Source organism: Zeugodacus cucurbitae, chromosome 2 (assembly GCF_028554725.1).
Source record: "Zeugodacus cucurbitae isolate PBARC_wt_2022May chromosome 2, idZeuCucr1.2, whole genome shotgun sequence".
Classification (NCBI taxonomy): Eukaryota; Metazoa; Arthropoda; class Insecta; order Diptera; family Tephritidae; genus Zeugodacus; species Zeugodacus cucurbitae.
The window spans coordinates 60,863,196-60,882,674 of record NC_071667.1 but is presented as its reverse complement, the minus strand read 5'-3'; the positions used below and the strand labels follow the sequence as shown (position 1 = coordinate 60,882,674).

The 19,479-nt window shown below is 32.6% G+C and overlaps 1 protein-coding gene across 2 annotated transcripts in view; it reads right to left on the bottom strand.

Annotated features, from left to right (window-relative positions):
* Window positions 1–17,604, bottom strand: part of LOC105217212 (tubulin beta chain) — a 93,685-nt gene extending 76,081 nt beyond the window's left edge. The window contains exon 1 of one of the 2 annotated variants that reach the window (XM_054225917.1): window positions 17,122–17,604. In XM_054225917.1, the coding sequence (XP_054081892.1) occupies window positions 17,122–17,178 (57 nt within the window). In that variant the 5' untranslated portion in view covers window positions 17,179–17,604. The remainder of the gene's footprint in view (window positions 1–17,121) is intronic. The other variant, XM_011192108.2, reaches the window with a different exon arrangement.
* Window positions 17,605–19,479: the final 1,875 nt, after the last annotated feature.

Below are 19,479 nucleotides of genomic sequence, written 5' to 3'. Positions count from 1 at the left end.
TGGTCGGCAGCATTAAAAAAGCGTTATGAGAAATTAATGAGCAAACGAAATGCTTTTTAAAATAATGCAAATAAACAATGTTGCACAGCGCAAGAAAACACTTAACGCGCCGCCAATGTGGTCTTGCAGGCGATACAATGGAATTTCCACTGCAGCGGCTTTGGTGAGGAAAAACCAACAAATAATACTCTCGTGTTGTGGCTTAAAAACCAAAATAAAGGAGCAACGTTAATGATGCGCAGTAAAGTGCACAGGAGATTATCGGTTGTGTTTTATGGTATGCGCTGCATTTACATGCATTAATATGCGATGTGTTACATTACAACAATAAGTATACTTTGTTGGTATATCAACTTATAAATGCTCGTAAATGAGCGGTAAATACTCGAATTTCTTTTTTGGAATTAAAATAATATGCAGCTACGAGGTCAAAGTGATTAACGGCTGCGGCTAATACACCACCAATTTGTAAGCTGTGGGTTTAATAGTTTTATTATCAGACTTCTTTCGTTAAATAGACTATATAACGATAGTTTAATTTCATCAAAGAAGTGGGTTTATTATGAGAAAAATCATTATTTTTATTGTCAAGTATTAGTTTGTCAAATATCTCCCTTCCGCCTTTTTGTCTTTTGAATTTCTCAGCTATATATAAAGCGCTCAGTCTGGCGATCGACCAGAAGCGTCCAGAATTGGCCAACAGGAAGGGTGTATAGTGTTTCACCAGGACAACGCCAGACCACACACTTTGTTGATGACTCTTCAGAATCTACGGGTGCTCGGATGGGAGGTTTTATCGCATTTACCATATAGCCCGGACATAGCGCCAAGTGATTACCACCTGTTCCTGTCCATCGCGAACGCCCTAGGTGGTGTAAAGTTGAACTCAAAAGAGGCTGACCGAGTTCTTCGCAAATAAGGAAAGTGGCTTCTGCGAGGGGAGTATTATGAAGTTGCCGTCGAGATGGAAACAGGTAGTAACAGATAAATCCGATCACTGTAACACTTTTTATAAAGCATTGAATAAAGAGCAAAAAAGCGGACAACCTAATATACCAATCCGTACCACAGCGAGCAACTGAGGTACACACATTCAAATAAGTTTTCTTTTGGCTTCAAAGTATTTTGTCATAGAAAATGTGGATGAATTCGAAAAATACTCCAATCTAAACTATATTCTTTCCATGGTTTTTGGTTCACCTGTTTCATGGCTTGCTGAGTTTGAGGTTCGTTCTCTTTTATTGCAAGTTACATGTGAGATCAGAAACAGAGTTGTGTAGATGAATACTGAAAAGATAGCAGCTGTATACGATATTAATATGGTATAATCGCTTGATATTATGATTATGCCAGTCTACACGACTTATACCTACCAGTTGTTTGTTCCATTTGCCGATCGCCAATCGATTGACCAAACGACTCGAATCAAAAGCTTAAATATTACAATTTTTTTGAAATCACCACTCCCTATCTCTTTGCGCTCCTTCATTGTTCTCCAGAGAACCAAGACATGTACGAAGTTTCATATTCAAATATCTCAAGTCATCGCGTTCAGAGAGAGGTGGGCAACATACCATTCGGATCAATTCGTTTCGGTATTTATACCAGTTCTTGATTTTCTCGAAAGCAGTCAGTTGAGAATTGGTATATTATCACTAAAGGATAGATACTGCGTAACTCCAAGGTGAATCAGTTTACTTAGTAATATGATGGAGAAGGAATCAAAATGAGCTACACTCATTTAATATTAGCGGTAATATATCTTCAACTTAGCCACTAGGTTTCGGAAAGCCGAGCTAGATTGGATGGAATGCATCACTTTCAATTTGAGGATAAATCCGACTATTTATTCATTCTTTAAACGATGGTAGAAATCTACAGGAATGAAACTAAAAACTACTATTTTTTTAGTTTTTAAGAAGCCCTAGTTAACTAAGTGATATAAACAAAATAGAACCAGAAGTACTCTTACTGCTAGAGAACTAGTTTAACAAACTGCATGTAATTCGGTGTTAGACATTGTGGATACTTCTGCCGATCGAACATAATATTTTCAGCTGATTGCTATTTTTAGCAGCGACATCTACCGTTGTGTAGCGTGAACAACAACTCGACGACAAAGAACATATATATAATTACAAATACGGTCTTCGTGGCAGAGTTGCATTTCAATTTTAGACAGAAAAATAAATTGATCAATTTAAATTTAAATCGAGAAACCCTTTTTTGCCGTTTATACTGCCGACTACTCGATTTACGATCAGCTGTTATACATTTTTGTTGGTAATTTCATCAGCTGATTATTATTTTTCAGCAGCGCCATCCACCATCTAGTAGTATTAGATAATGATATTTTATCAAAAAATTCAGCCAATCGCAGACAAAGAACGTATATCGTACGCCTTTGTCGCAGAGTTGCTTTTGATTTTAAAGTCGATTTAAATTCAATTTAAAATAAATAGAGATTTTATTTTGTATGGTAAATCGATATTAATAAGCGTTTTAATTGAGCAGAGACCGGTTATTTGATCAATTAGCTCCCGTGTGAAAAGGTTATTACCACACGATCACTAAAGTCAATTAGTATCCAATAAATGATATGCGGACAAATACTCGAACATTTTGTCGTCAATTCATTTTCCTTGAGTTTAACTTTGTCATATACAAACTTTGACTATTTTATTAATTATTTTCAATTTTGAAAGGAAAACAATTAAAATAAATTTATATATTCAACTATAAGTACTCATATATATATATGTATAACTCAATGGTTCTGTTTCAATAATTTCTGATTATTGCTGAGTTCATAGTCAGTTCTACTTCATCAGTTGGTTCCTTTTTTCAGGTAAATGCATATTCATGTACATATGTATGCATACTATATTAATAGGCATTAAAATAACAGCAGAATATTGGATTATCGCAAAAGCGTCGCAAAAACGCCAAAGGATAAAATAATACTTTGAGAGACTCGCAAAAAAAGTCAAACAAATTTGAAATTCATATATACATATGTGTGTGTGTAGCCAGGCTAGCGTATAATTCGTTTATGATTACAAAGTGTAGTGTTGGCAATTTTTCTCGTTGTTACATTATAACAAGCTGATTGAATTTGCCATTGACTACGTTACTTTTTTTCTCAACTTTGTGTGGGTGATCAGGAGTGTATGTGTATATAGCCTGCTGTGTCCAACCTGCGCTTATTTCAATATGCAAATGCATTTATTTCTTCTTCATCACTTTTTATTTTGTAAGTTAGGTTATGTTAAAAAGAGCAGCGCAAAAGAGAGTGAGAAATATGCATATTCCTGTAAATATAGTGTATTTGTGCATAAATTGTTAAAATTCACGCCGAGTGGCTCGTGTGATGGACCAGTTGAATGTTGTGCTGATTTTTTGAATATATCAGGATATTGTTTTTATAAGTTAAAAAGCTGCGCTGAGGCCATTTGAACAGCTGTAAGTGTAGTGCTGGTGGTTGTAGGAGTCAAATGTGTTGATATGTGACTACTATGCGTTGGTTGTGGGTTCAAAACAAAGGATTTTTAATTTTTTTTTATATTGGTAGAAGATACACGATCTCCGAAGATTATCATACAAAATGTGAGATTTTTTTCTATCAGATTAGATATTCCGAGGCGATTTAAGTTTTGTGGGGTTCGGTTCTGAAGAATAACTTGAAGGCGCTTATGAAGACCGCAGAGAAACTTGGCCATTTTTCGAATTTCATCAAATTTTTATTTCATGCCTGAAAACGAAGTAGCATTCGGCTCAAATTCCATATAAAGTAAAATATGCTTCATTCGAAGTTATTTTCTTTTCGTACACACCGTAATGGATTTGTTCTTGGAAAGGGTGCAGGGGTGAGACAAAAGCGAGCGAATAAACATGAGAAATTTTGCAATAAAAATTTGCATTTTTTAAATTTTGCTTTTCTCTTGAATGCACGCCATTGGCATTGGCGAGCGCTGTGGCGAGTCGCATAGCACAAAATAAAACCCACAAAGTCCACAATCCATATTCATATGTTTCCTTAGCCGCGCAAAATATCCTTCCATTTTAAATTTCTGCCGTCTATCAATTATTTTTGTTGCCTGTGTAGTTAAAATGCCACACCAAACGCGCTGGTGATTGTGGGGTATTGTTGCATTACGTATGGCTGTGGCAATGTGGCACGGTAAAGCGTTGCATGTTCTGCCCAGTTATTCTTTCATTTAGCTGCATTTGGTATTAGTGTGTGGTTTAGATTTGGATTTGAATGTGGATTTGGATTTTTTTTTATCGATGCATAAGCACATATACTCGTAACAACCCAGCAGTGAAATCAACTAGTTGGGAAGTACTTACTTTTGTAACTAGTATAAAGGTCTAGTGTAACTAGTCAGCTGATTGTTTTTATTATTATTTTTTTTTTTGGAGAAGAAACTGTTATTATACCCTGTACAGGGTATATTAAGTTTGTCACGAAGTTTGTAACACACAGAAGGAAGCGTCGGAGGCCCTATAAATTATATATATATAAATGATCAGTATGTTGAACTGAGTCGATTTAGTCATGTCCGTCTGTCTGTCTATCCGTCCGTCTGTATATATACGAACTAGTCCTTCAGTTTTTAAGATATCGTTTTGAAACTTTGCAGATGTTATTTTCTCTTCAAGAAGCTGCTCATTTGTCAAAACTGCCGAAATCGGACAAGTATATCATATAGCTGCCATACAAATTGAACGATCGGAATCAAGGGCTTGTATGGAAAACTTCCGCATTTTACTACATATCTTCACGAAATTTGGTGTGAGTTATTGCTCATAGAAATAATTTAATTTCCGAAAAAAATGTTCAGATCGGTTCACTATAGCATATATGTAGCTGCCATACAAACCGAACGATCGGAATCAATGGCTTGTATGGAAAATTTTCGCATCTGACGTGGTATCTTCACTAAATTTGACATAGATTACCGCTTAAGGTAATAATATAATATCCGAAAAAATTGTTCAGATCGGTTAACTATATAACCTTAATGTTTCTAGCAAACAACCCGGCTAAAAAGAATTAGTAAAATGTTTTCTTTTTTTACTTACTTTTTCTTACGTCTGTAGATTTGCTTAAACACATAGTTACTAAAAGAAATGCATCTGTGAAGGGTTTATTAGCTTCGGTTCATCCGAAGTTAACGTTTTTTCTTGTTTTTTACTTGTTGTTGTACTACGATATGTTAGTTGTCATACTTTGGTCCGAAATGTACTAGTTTCAAACTAGTCCAAAAACAAATTAAAAATGTGGCCTTTCACAGCTCAATTTATTATTAGGAAAACATTTTTTTTCCAATTTTTTGGCCTTTGATTATCGTTTAAAAATTTGCTGTCTTCTGAATTGACTTTTGAACAAATTAAAAATTAAGTAAAAATCTGCTGCTTTGCTGACTGGTCCGACTCTAGTCGGGTTCTTCTAGGTTACTGTGTATTTTTCCTGACTAGTTTGATATTTAATTGTCGCAAATGTTTGTTGTATATACCTATATACTCTTATATATATATCTGACCGCTCAAAGTCTGCCTCGTATGCATGCAAAACGATAACGAAATTCTACACAAATATGCAAATTGAGCGTACGCTTGTTGCCTCGTCCTCATTGCCTCCACTTCCCCTGCTTTCCCAACCACTTTCACTCTGCCATTTGTTGCAATTGTTTTTGTCGGAGAAATATGTTCAATATGAACGATAGAAAGGCGGCTTTTGTGGGCTGCGTTAAATATACACACATTACATACATAAATATCCACATAGAACTACACATATTTACCTACAGAAAAAAGCAACAACAACAACAACAACCTATTGCATGTCATAAATATGGAAATTGCTTTTGCCTTCTACACACGCGCTCTGTGGTGGTGCTGTGGCGGCGCGTCATAGCTTTTGTCAACGTACACCAACGTACTTACTTGTTGTTGTTGTTGTTGCGCTCATTTTTTGCACTCAACTGCATTTTTCTCTAGGTTCGTATTAAGTTTTTAATTTTTCTACTTCTATTTTGCATTTGATAAAATGGCGAAGGGTTTATTTTCAATTTAATTGGATTTTGTTATGCGCTCTGGATCCAGGCGGGTTTGCACGATTTAGCATATTTCTGAGTGGCGTTTTTGGGAAATTTTTAGCCAATACGCCAATATAAATGAATGGCCTGCCGGCCAGAAAGTGCCGAGTGGAAGAGGGTTAATGAGTGTGAGTGGAGGTGTGGAGAAGTGATGTGATAGATAGCCTCGTTCGTTATGTATTTCTAGTAAATGACTCAAAATATATATTCCTACGCTCCACTGTATTCATATCCCGTGGACAGCTTAAAATGGTATGGAGGCTCAAAAGTGTTTTTTGATTTTCCATTGATCTGAGGCAATTAAAATATGCGACTTTCCGTGGTATGCGCATGAATGATTTTCACTGAAATAATGTTCACATCATCCCGCTGGGAATGTGATGAATATTTGAGCTGAGTTATTTTCGCGCAAAGCATCTGAATTACTGATATATTGCCAATATATGTTAAATTCTCTATCAAATGTCGCTTTGAGGTTTGCAGAAAGTCGGCAGTGGATTGGTTGTATGTACAAAAAAAAAATATTTATGATTTTTTTGAGTCAGTTGAAGGTAAGAGAAAATGAAAATATTAATAAAGTCATAAAGGTATTTATGCTTCTTTAGATTAAATATGAAGCCAGTATTTGTCTACATTCCATCACTTAATTTGTTGTATGTTTATTAATGTATAAATGCTTTCAACAGCGAAGAATAGAATTGAAATACTTCAAGAATCAGCTCATTAAAATTTATTACAACAATATCCATTTAGGTTGAAATTTAAAAATATATTCATAAATATGTATGTTTATAATTATTGTTTGAACAAGAGGGGTCAAATAAATTACCGTTATTTGCTATTCAACTAATGTAGGAACCCAGCAAGCAAATTTTAGAGGTTTTCGAGACATTAAATAAAGTCCAAAGTTATAAAGTTTTTGATAACATTTCGAAAGGGGGGTTTTGCTGTGTGTTTGGTTAGTTTGGAAGGGAATCATCGACTATAAGCTGCTCCCATATGGGCAGACGCTTAATTCTATCATCTACTGCGAACAAATGGACCGCTTGGAAGAAGCGTCCAGAATTGGCCAACAGGAAGGGTGTAGTATTCCACCAGGTCCACCATATAGCCCGGACATAGCGCCGAGTGATTACCATCTGTTCCTGTCCATGGCGAACGGCCTTTGAGGTGTAAAGTTAAACTCAATAGAGGCTTGTGAAAAGTGGCTGTCCGAGTTCTTCGCAAATAAGGAGGGGGGCTTCTACGAGGGGGGTATTATGAAGTTGGCGTCTAGATGGAAACAAATAAATCCGATCACTGTAACACTTTTTATAAGGCATTGAATAAAGAGCAAAAAAGCGGAAAGGAGATATTTGCCAACCTAACATGTTCTTAGCGAAGCTTTTTGACAGTTGCTCACTCAAACTCTAAACTAGTATTTTTTTAAGAATTAATTGATATTATTATCATTTTTTGGTTTAGTAGGTTATCGAAAATATTCACAATATTCTGCAAATTAAACAAGCATAGAAGTATCCACATAAAAATTTTCTACTTTTTTGTGTATATCTGACTTTGAAGTGTAAAAAAGACTCATTAATTATAATATAATGATAATAATAATAGAGTAAAACAGAAAAAATAAAATCCGAATAGACAATTTTGAATATATTTTTGCGCTTCGCACACCGTATACAAAGCATCTTTCAACAAAAATGATGGAACCAGGTATGGTTTTTGTGTGTGGGAAAGAGCATACAAAAAGTGAAAAAAAACTGCAAAAACTCATGCAAATTAAGTATTGTTTATGAAAATCATAATATAAATATCGATATCCACACATATGCACTCATATGCAAAATGCAGTGACAAAAAGGCGTTAACGAGTTGGAGTGCAATGACGAAAAAATAGACACTTGATGAATAATGTTGTTGACTTGCATTATTTAATATTAATGACGAAATAAGTTGTGATGCAAAATAATTTAAATTATCACAAAATATGTGCAATTTTATTTTTGAATCTTTTAGTACTCATTTTAACGCTTTTTTATATTTTGCTGCAATTTACTCTAATAAAGTTAAACTGAAAGTTGTGGCTGGTAGTCAGCAAGAAAATATTAATTTATCCATTAGCGATAATATCTTTCAAATAGAAGTGGGTTAATCATAATATTTTTTCATATCTTGCCATTATGCAAATATTTGTTCGATTATATTTGATTACTTTTGAAAATTATCTTGAGCAAAATTAATACTGAGTACGGTCTAATTAGTAAATTCATTAAATTGGGTCTCTCGTAAAAATATTTAAATTTTTTATTGATATAATTATCTCTCAGAATTTATAATATATTAACTATAACCTAATTGTACCAGATAAAGAAATGAATAAATCATGGACACTCATTAAATTTCCGCTCGCTATACATAAATCAATAATTCTGTGGTCTCGTATCACTAAAACAATCATCGGGTCCAAGAACCTCTACAAAATATATTGCAAACTTTGAATTTTGTCTTTCCTTCGAATTATCTAGACAACTCTAATAGAATTTCAAAATTTGTTCTTGAAACATAACACTTTCTTCTCAGGAACTCCTCAGCACAAAGTAAAAAGTCCAATGATAACTTGAGAATAAGGTGTTTATTGATTTTTTTTTTAATAAATAATATACTTAGAAGGGATTGCCGTCGTTTCAAGTCAACATATTCGTTTTTTGCTTAATATAGTTATTTGTTTCAGAAAATTTAATTCTAAGCACTATTTTTCTATGAAATTTTCTATAAAATATTAATTACATCATCAGGTGTATATTTTAATAAATGCAATCTATTAATATACTATAAGTTAAAAATCATATGTATGGTTGAAAGTGGAAAAGGGTGCAAAGTACAACAGCGACAAGCTTAGTCTATATCGTTAAGTCTGTAAGTAAGTTGCATGTAAAGATGTGTCAGACACTTGCAGGGCTCTCACTGCTTCTAGTAGTTTGTGAGAACGCACGAGTTCGTGTAAAACTGTGTAAATCATATGTAAATCATATGTAAATATATACAGATGTAAATTAATATATTTGAGTATGAACCCAGTACGAAAATGTAAAGCTAACAGAATACCCATTTATAAAAGTATATATATAAAGGGTGGAAGATATTTGAAATCGCCCATTAACGGTTACTGATTTTAATGAGCAGCTATTGACGAGGTCTTCGACATCTATTGAAGCTAGTTTGTTTTAGAATATTCGTTACATGAACAAATAGAACAAATGTAATAGCTGTCTTCAATTTGTCAAATCTTGTTGAGTGACGAATAGAACAACAACTGGTATAAAACATATAAAGTGGCATAAATAAGTATGTTAACGATATCTGGTATTTCTCTGAAGAACTTGAACTAAATAAGCCCAAATAAACAAACTAAGATTGAAGACGGAAAATTAAATATTGGTGGTTGTTATTGTAGTAGCAAAAAATATTTCACAGATAATTTTGAAAAATATTGCCGAGCTGACTGCTTTTATTTGACTGTGATTTTGGGTCTATTCTGGAGCTTTCAATTTAGAAACGATATTTTTATTAAAAATTAGTTCAACCACTAGCATGTCTTGCAGGGTCAGAAAATTACACCATATTCGCAGATACATATTTATAGAGAATATACCTGCAAAGGGCAATGAAGGTGTATAATGAAAAAAGACAGTTGAGTTGTTACTTTTGTAGTGTTGTTACCTAGTGTTGGCTACAAAAAGTTATATATGTAAAAATATAATATATATATATATATAGTTATTGTACTCTTTTGTATTGCAAATGCAAAGAAAATCCATAATAAGCCGCATTAAATGCACTCGGCCGAGTAATAGCATAAGTAGTAGTATATAGCACTCGTATGTATTTAAAAATATGTTTATGTATATATGTTATATGGGTGCATTATTTGTCATTACTACAGATAACACTACTTACGCGACTGTGTCTAATACAATCGCATTACATATTACTAAATAGAAGTAGTTAATGTGTGAAATTATAAAAGCATAAGCCGATTAGGTACAGCTTTCTGTCCATAAAATTACTTATGATTACTTAGAATCTTAATAGACAACTTGTTTAATGTACTGTACTTATTTATATACAGTAGTTGTTAAAAAAATTGGAAATTTTCAACAGTGTTGTAGGCAAACTTTTATAATTGATTATAAAAAATTTGATTCATTTTATATTTAATTATATAATACCAATATAAACTGATAGTAATTTTATATATCACTGAAATATATATGAAATTTTCATAGCAGAGATATTTTTGTGTCAAAACAAATTTATACCAATTTTTATACCAAAAGAATTTTATATCAAATTTTATTTACAAACCATTATTTAAGAAAAATTAAACCAAAAATTGTATTTAATTCATGCCAAGTTTTTACCAATTTTTTATACCAAAATATTTTATAGAAAATTTTATTCACAAAAAAATATTTGTGGAAAATTAAAACCTCAAGTCAATATTTAAGTAAAAATTAAACTTTAAATATTATTCCACTTGTTCCTTCTTTTATACTAAAAATATTTTATACCATATTTAATTTAAAAACCATTATTTAAGAAAAAAATAAACTTAAAATTTTATTCCCTTTTTAACAAATTTATACCAATTTTTTATACCAAATAAATTTTATATACCAAATTTATTTACAAAAAAATTATTTATGGAAAATTTTATGAAATCTCAAGTCATTATTTAACTTTTAAGTCAACTTTAAATATTATTCCACTTGTACCAATTTTTATACTAAAAATATTTTATACCAGATTTTATTTACAAACCACTATTTGAGAAAAATTAAGTCTAAAATTTTATTTAATTTATGCGAAATTTATACAGATTTGTTTGCCAAAAATTATTTATACCACTTTTTATTTACAAACTATTTTTATTAAGAAAATTGAAATCTTAAAATTTTATTCCACAAATATCATAACAAACTCCTAATGTTCAGTTGTTCACAATTTGTGCTTCGCATTCTTTATCTATCACTGTGCCATATCTGTGCGAGTATACTCTTGATAGTATTTCTGCTTTGTAGCGTTAGAAACAAGTTTACGTGCGCAAATGATGACGTCGACGAAAATCTGTAATATTAGTCGTGTGAAACCACAAACAACAAACACTAAAAGTGCGCAAATAAAAGCATAATTGGTGTTTATAAACAAATAAGCAACGTTTGTAAGGTCAAGAATTACAACAAATTTCGTATTTTCAGTAAAGTATGAGATCACCCTATAAAGGGTGTCCATAAATTCATAAAAATTATAATATTTAATATTTTTTTATTATTTTTTGAAAGCCGGAAGTTGTCCAAAAAAGCAGGAAGTTAAGTAGTAGAGGCTGAAGGTTAGGCAATGACATTTTTAAAGTTTCATTTCTATATGGTACATGACTAGTTCTCTAGTTTCAGTATATTATATAATATATAGAATGATTTAAACATTTTAAATTTTTGTTGACAAAATTTGTGATAGTGAGAAAAGTAAATGCTGCAATTATCTTGGATCTAAGCTTAATAAATATATTGTGTAGGAAAAGGCAATTAAATTGCTCAGTCTTGTTTCAGAGTCAATCTGGAATATATTATACCTATAAAGTAGAGAGGTTATATGCCTACTGAAGATCAAGATTTTGGCAGTGGTAATGCCCGAGTAATACATTAAATATTACAAAATTTGACAAAGACACAAATAAGGGCTCCCTTAAAAACTTCCCGAACTTCGTTCATGTAATCTGAGTCTTAATAATAAAGGAATTAAAAATAGCAGTAGAGATTAAAACTAAAATCTTCACTATGGTAGCGATAAGTCTTCAATTGACGAGAAAAAGTTTCGTAAAAAGGTTTGAGATTTGAGGTAAAATCTTTTAATGTAACTTATGATCTCATTTGTGGCTGTGAGAGACCTTTTTAACGAGTTGAAAACCCGAAAGTATGCATTGTAACCACAGTCTGAGTATAGCTGAGCTTAGCAAAATATGGGAGTCGAAGATGGTCTTGGCATATGGCATGGCATCCCTACTCAAAGTTACTGGTAGTCTATGGTATTGATCATTTACTCAATTACAATGAGTTGGAATCCATTTTTTGTTTGAAAATGGTTTGAAAATGGACGAAGGTATGAAACAATTTTCAATAATTGAAAATAAAATTGGTTTCGGAGAAGAGACGAGCTCAGTTTAATCCATCGCTTCCTCGAATGATCGTTAAGCAAGTAAACTGTTCGACTATTACCCGTTATAAAGTACGTTTTACACAAGCTTAAAAAAGTTAGTCATCATGTGATGTTTTAATAAGAAGAGTTTAAGAGCCACTAGCATTAATTGAAATTCATTAAGCAATTTAAAAGCTTTTAATCAAGTTTGCAGTCATAAAGGAAACAAAGTATTTATGAAATTCTACGCTTGATTGCATAACTTTTTCGTTGATTTTATGATAACAGCGGCGATTTGCTGCTTTCAATTATGCATGAGTGTGGGTATCCAAGTTTATGCGCTCATTCACCTAATCGCTTGATAAACAAACATCGGTAAATATACTGTTATCATAATGCTTATAGAAAAATAGCTTAAATCGATTTAAGTGAATGCGAATATTTGAAGTTATAATGACTGAGTCATTGAAGAATAAAGTTGGTTTTTACCTTAAGTAATAACTTGAATGCAGCCTATTATGAAATTGCAAGCAATGTCTTTGATGGGTGCGCTCAGAATTGTGCTAAAAGTCAGCAAACCTGCCAAGTAGCTTAAGTCAACTTATGCTCTTTTTAGTGTTTTGGTTGATATATTACTTAAGCTGCTATCATAAATGTGGCATTTGAAGATATTGCTGCGTTCAGGTTGTTCTATGGTATCTGTTGTATATAGGGAGTATGTGTATTCATGTAAGTAGGTGTAGACTTTCTTATTATATCAAAAGCTGTTATCACCGAGGGAGCTCGATCAGTGCGATAGCTTATCACCGGCAAAATAGAAAAATTATAAAAAAATCGACTTTATGATACAAATGAAAAATGAGTTAAGTAGCACCTCTGACTAGTGGAAAATAATTTAAGAAATAATTCCACACACATACAAACAATGTGTCATAAAGAGAGTTGGAGAGTAAAACTCGTTTTAATAGCTTGCTCGATCTGGCAATCGCAATGAAATTGCTATAATAATGGAAATAATTGGAGTATTTTTTTAGACATAATAAAAATATTATTATTTTTACATACATACACACATAGCATGAGCTGACGCTTGCCTGCGTGTGACAATTGCTCGCTTGGCAAGGTTAAAACTGCTGCTGACACATCAGCACTAAGTTTTTGTAAATTTTTGTATGTTTATGTGTTTAAAAAATTAAACAAAGGTAATTTCACATATTCATAAATATATATCAGAGTAAATAATATATATTCTCAGAATGTGCGTGTTAGTGGCAAATGATGTCAGCGCTAGTAAATAATTTAATTGATTATAGAATTTCAACTTGCAAACATACGAGTACAATTATATGTTATCACACACATACAGATGTACAAACTATTTCAAATTCCTGCATTATAGGGCGTATCGCACACATTTGCTTCATACATACATACATACATATATGTAAGTCGTGTCAACAAAAGGTGACCACAAATGCATGCGTCAGTGGTGTACATGTTGGCGTACATTTTTTCACTTCAATAAATATTTAAAGCGCTATAAATATTTTCATACTTTCAGGCATTTGCTATTAAAGCTCGCACTTATTAATGCGGTTTATTGGAATTAAAAATATTTTACTTTGAAGGTAAAGGAATTCGTTAATGCATTCTTCCTGCTTCAAAGCGATTTTATTATAGTTTTGTATAGTCTTTTCGAATTCAGTTTAATTTGTAGGTGTGAGTAATATAATTGTTCTCAAAAAATTTTGGAATAATTTCCCATAATTACGTTCGCATATAATCAGAGAAAGTTAAGTTGACAAATGCGGTCAGAGTTGAGAAAAAATTGTTTCACATTCGAAAAGGTCAAAGCTGTTTCACTTTCTTTCCCCACTTCACTCAAAAAGAGAATATTTTTATAATAGATCTATGCAAAGATCATCTCTATATATATATATTTTTTGATATATGTATATAGGTTACAGGAGTTCAGCGGCTCGCTGCGCTTTGCATATCGGGGGCACTAAGAACTACCCCAGCGGCGCTTCTTGACCTAATACTAAATCTGCCACCTATAGATCTCTTTGATGAAAACAATGTTCAAATGGGAAAGAAGATTCAAAGTAAAAATGAAAAGAGATTGCTGGCGTAAAGTTATAGCAGCTGCAATAAATATATTTACGGATGGCCCGTAATTGGAGGACGGAGTAGGCGCGGAATATACAGGCTGTATGATGATCTAGACAGGAACTTGTTACAGAGTTCAGACGTTCGATAGAAGCAAATGTTGGAACATGGTCGTTTTACTCACTGGTCACTGGGCGGCACTCGCCTACTAGATGGGGCTGACAGATAGCGAAGAATGCAGGAAGTGTCAAGAAAAATGATAGAACTTCTCCTGTGTTCTTGTCCTGCAGTGTAAAGTCAACGACTTCAGCATTTTGAGACTTCACAGTACGATAATCTAGATGAGATGTCGTCAGTGAAGCCACTTCCCCTTTTGAAATTAGCGTCAAGCGCAGGCATCCTAAAGAATGACTACTTGTCATTGACAACATGACGGCACGCCATCTCGTATCGTAAAGGACCCAAATCGGTCTATGTGTGGCTTTTTCACCTACCAGATTAACGTTACCTAACCCATCTAGGTTATAACTGATCTAACTGTTTAGGTTTCAAGGAAACAAGGTTTAACAAGAAAATATTAAATTTTGTGGATCTCTACTGTAAATTATAGTATGGAACTCTTAATTACTACCAATGGTTCCCAAGAGCGCGCTTCACCATCAGTTGTTTATACATAATTTTGAACTGAATATGTGAAAAATCAATATTAATATCAGACTCAAAATTTAAAAGTATTAAACTTATTTTCTACTAGCGCCGGCTCTGAGACTTCAAGTGAAAAGACTTCACATACAAATATGTCAATAGACCACAGGTGACTCGAGATCTCTTAAATTGTAATTCTTTTTCTAAATTATCAAAACACTTAATACAATAAAATAGAGCTCCATATAGCAATCTAAAGTTCATAATTTCATGAAATAAATCTTTTATAAAACTTCGGTTTTTCAAAAGACTTCTGAACCAATCCCTTCAGAATAGTACATGATAGTAAATTGAAAAATGTTTCCATGTTGACTTAGAATTGTCTAAAGTCATTCTTCTCAGAAGAAAATCATCTAAATTCCACACATATATTACATATACCGCCTCTAGATCGCCACAAAAGATACGAAAGTCTGGGTCATTGCACTGCCGGCTTTCTAAATGAATAAGAACAACCGCTAATTGCAATGAAATGCCTAAACAACAAAACAAAAAATAGGCGGAGATTAAGACAGCAATTATATTTACTGTGAGTTATAAAATGAAATCTGTGAAAAGCTTAATAATGCCGCATGACACGGCAACGGTAGCGGCAGCGAAGAATAGAATTTTCTAAACACACACGCTTGAAGAAAAACACTTGCTGGCTGCAAAATGTAATGAGGAAAAGCGGCGTTGTGACGGCAACGGCGACCGCATGACCAACGAGCGAACAACACTTACGTGCCATTAGAAAGCAAGTGAATTACATGAAGACAAACACACTCAGAATAATATATATGTATGTGTGTGTGTATATTTATGCCACAGCGCAGCTGTTTTCCACACAAAATCAGTATCTTCTGCTGCTAGTCATTTGACGCGACAAAACAGGAAGATAGTGCAAAGCAAAGCAAAGCAAAATTATGCGCTTCGCGATAACATACAAATGCACGATTTTGCTCATTTTTACACTTTACTACACTTAACACATTCGAAATTTTTTCACCTCATGATGATTTTCACATGGCAAACATGGAAAAAATGAGTATATATATATGGCGTTGTTGCATACATACATACATGGGTATTAAATACAAAATAAGAGTGCGCAATTATGGTAGTAAAGAGAGCAACAGCGTGTAGCCGGCTTAAAAAAAATATATTTTTTTATTATATTTTTACATTCCACCTCTCTTCTCTATTTGTTGCTGCAGCTACTGCAGTTGCTTGTCGTAATTTTATAATAATAATTAATTTTTGAGGTTAGAAATGGCGCTTCGCTTGTATGCGGCAAACGGGTGGTCGACCTCGTGTGCACACAAAAACAGAACAAGAAAGTGTAAAAACAACAACAACAAAGAAATATGAGCGAAAGCTATACTCATTTTTTCTATTTGTTTTTGTTATTGTTTATAAATAGTACCGGAACACTAGAGACGAGCTAATTATAAGGCATTAGAGAGTAAAATTTTTTTTGAGTAAAAAAAAATTGTACAACAATAAAGGGAAATACAAAATAACAGAGCAGACGTCATTTATTGTGGTGAAATGACTTGCCAAGTATTTGCGAGCCACGAACACAGAAAAAATGTTGAAAAATATATAAATAAAAAACAAAATATTCAAAATAGAAATGAGTGAAATTCATGAGAATTTGTTGTAGATTTTGTAGAAAAGAGGAAGTGGTAATAAAAAAATATTTAAAATTTTTTTGTGAAAGGAAATTACGCGCTAAAGCTTATTTTTTTAATAATTAGAAAATATTTTAAAATTAAAAAAAATAAATAAATAAAATTTGTAGGCATTCACAATAGTCTAATATAAAGCAAAAATATTTTTTTTTTAAATTTTATTTTAATATTTTTTTATATCAAATGCCTGCATAAGCTTATATACAATAGTCCAAATATAAAGAAAAAAAAATATTTTTTTAATTTTGATTTTAATATTTTTTTTTTACTAAATGCCTGCATAAGCTTATATTTATATCTAAACATTTCTGAAAAATAAAAATAAATTACGCGCCACGCACCTTTGAGCCAATTTGATTGCCGCATTGACCAGCTTGCAAGTGCACGATTTCCCTCATTTTGTATGGTTTGTGCTAAAGACACACTTTTCAATGCAAAACAAAAACAATACAAAAAAAACACTGGCAAATTGAAGGCAATTGATTTTTTTCTTCCTTGTTGCTTTTGTTGTTGCAACGCCTTTTTAACAGCCGATTAACAAACGTATATATGTGAGTTTAGTATGTGGGGGCACTCGCGTGTCACGCGTCCACTTGTCGTCGTCGCAAAAATACTACACACACGAACAAACGCACAAACGAATTGCAAGCGCAAATATACTATAAGCAAAAGCGATAATTTTCTTTTATTTTGCTTATATGCTGTATGTATGTATGTATGTATGTGAGCGCGTGTGACTATCACAATATGTATGCAGCGTAGAACGAACCGTACGAACGAGTATCTCGAAGATGCGACCAACTACTGAAATGGAATTCTCAATGAACAGGCATTGTACGGGGCGGTTGGCATGCTTTGGACGGGCCACAGTGGCCGTTTGCCGCGCCGCAGAGCGGAGAGCGTTTATTGTGTGAATAGTGTATAATTATATGTGCTTATGTGCATGTGTGTATGTATGCACCGCATACAAGTTGACAAGGTGAAGGCAAGAGGAGAATTGTAGCTACTGCGAGCGGTCTGATGATCGGGTTAGTGTGCTACATTTAACATGTACGTTTGTATGTGTGTAGATATGTATGTTAGAAGTCACAGTGTGTGATTTGTTGCAATGGAAGTGTGGGGCCTGTGTGTTGCAGTGGCACATTTGAATCAAGATTTAAGAGAGACTTATGAATATAAGTAAATTAGCGACGGAAATGACTTTATGGTTTTCAAAATGTATTCAATGAACTGCAATTCCTCATTAGTTTCAATTAATTCTCACTTTTTCGTCTTCAATTGAGCATGATTTGTGGAAATATTTACAAATATTGATTGCTTAATCGATATTTTATCATTACTAATTCATTAGCTGGATATTTATGATGGAAAAATATAGTTTTAACAATAGAACTGGGGTTCCAAGGTTTCTCGTAAGCATAAATTCAGTAATGAGAGATATTTCACAAACAAAATTGTACATTATATCATTCTAAGATTGATTCGATTCGCTTATAATTAGTGATATACAAGTATTCTATATTTAATTTTATTAAAAAAAAATCCTAAAACCAAAAAAAAAAATGTCAAACATTATTCATTTAGTCAAATATTAAAGTATGAAATTTATTTTCTCACTTTTTGTTGGCAACCCTACTTATATTGTTTCATCAAAAAACATATTTTTATGTAAATTTTCTTCAATTTATTTTGTTTGTTACCCATATCTATATAGTAAATTATTAAATATTAATTTTATTAAAATTATATTTCTTAAACCGTTGGCAACCCTATTAAAAAGTAAGTGCAATTCTTAGTTTTCTAAATATTTATACGTTTGTTATCCACATTTTAATAAATTGCTCATTCTATTAATTTTTTCGCAAATTTTTTTTTATAAAGTTGGCAACTCTATTCAATAAATATGCTCAACTATTAGTTTATATATATTTTCTTAGTTTCTTACAGATATGTTAATAATTTGCTCATCATATCTTCATTTTTTTATATTTAATTTGCTCATTTTATACATTTTACTGCATTAAAAATAGGTGGTAACTCTAGCACAATTTTTATCTAATTTTATTTTTATCTAATTTATTTTTATTATCAAAAGATAAAAAAAACAAATAAAGATTTAAAATAAATTGGTCATAGATGAGTGTGACGGTATTTCGTTACGTAACACAATATCGTTGCAGCCGCTAAATTTTAATTAAATACTTCGTTGGAAATAATTAATTCATCTACACGTCATTTGTCCAATCCTTACTTTTGTTCAACTCTTTCTTTGCTTAGGCAACACCAACCCTGCTGAATCCGCTCCTGTCTTCGAAAATGCTGTATTTCAATGCGCTCAGTTTTTTGGTTATTTCTTGTTTTTGTATATCTGGTTTATTTGGCCCGGTTTCGCCGCACAGACAGACACACATACACGCACACCATGTGCTATCTGTGTGATAAGAGCGCAAGCATTTGTAGTAAAAGCGAACAAAGCGAACACGATCAGCGTGTGATATATTGTCGACGACAACTACAATCGGCACATACACACACTGACGCACATAGCAGCAGAAAAACATTACTATATATGTACAATTATTAGGAGCATGTGTATGTATGTATGTATGTATGTATGTATGTCGGTATGTTGTTTTTATTGTTGCTAAATGCCGGTTTGTTGGTTTGCTTTCATGCCGCACGATCACTCAGCGCTTAAG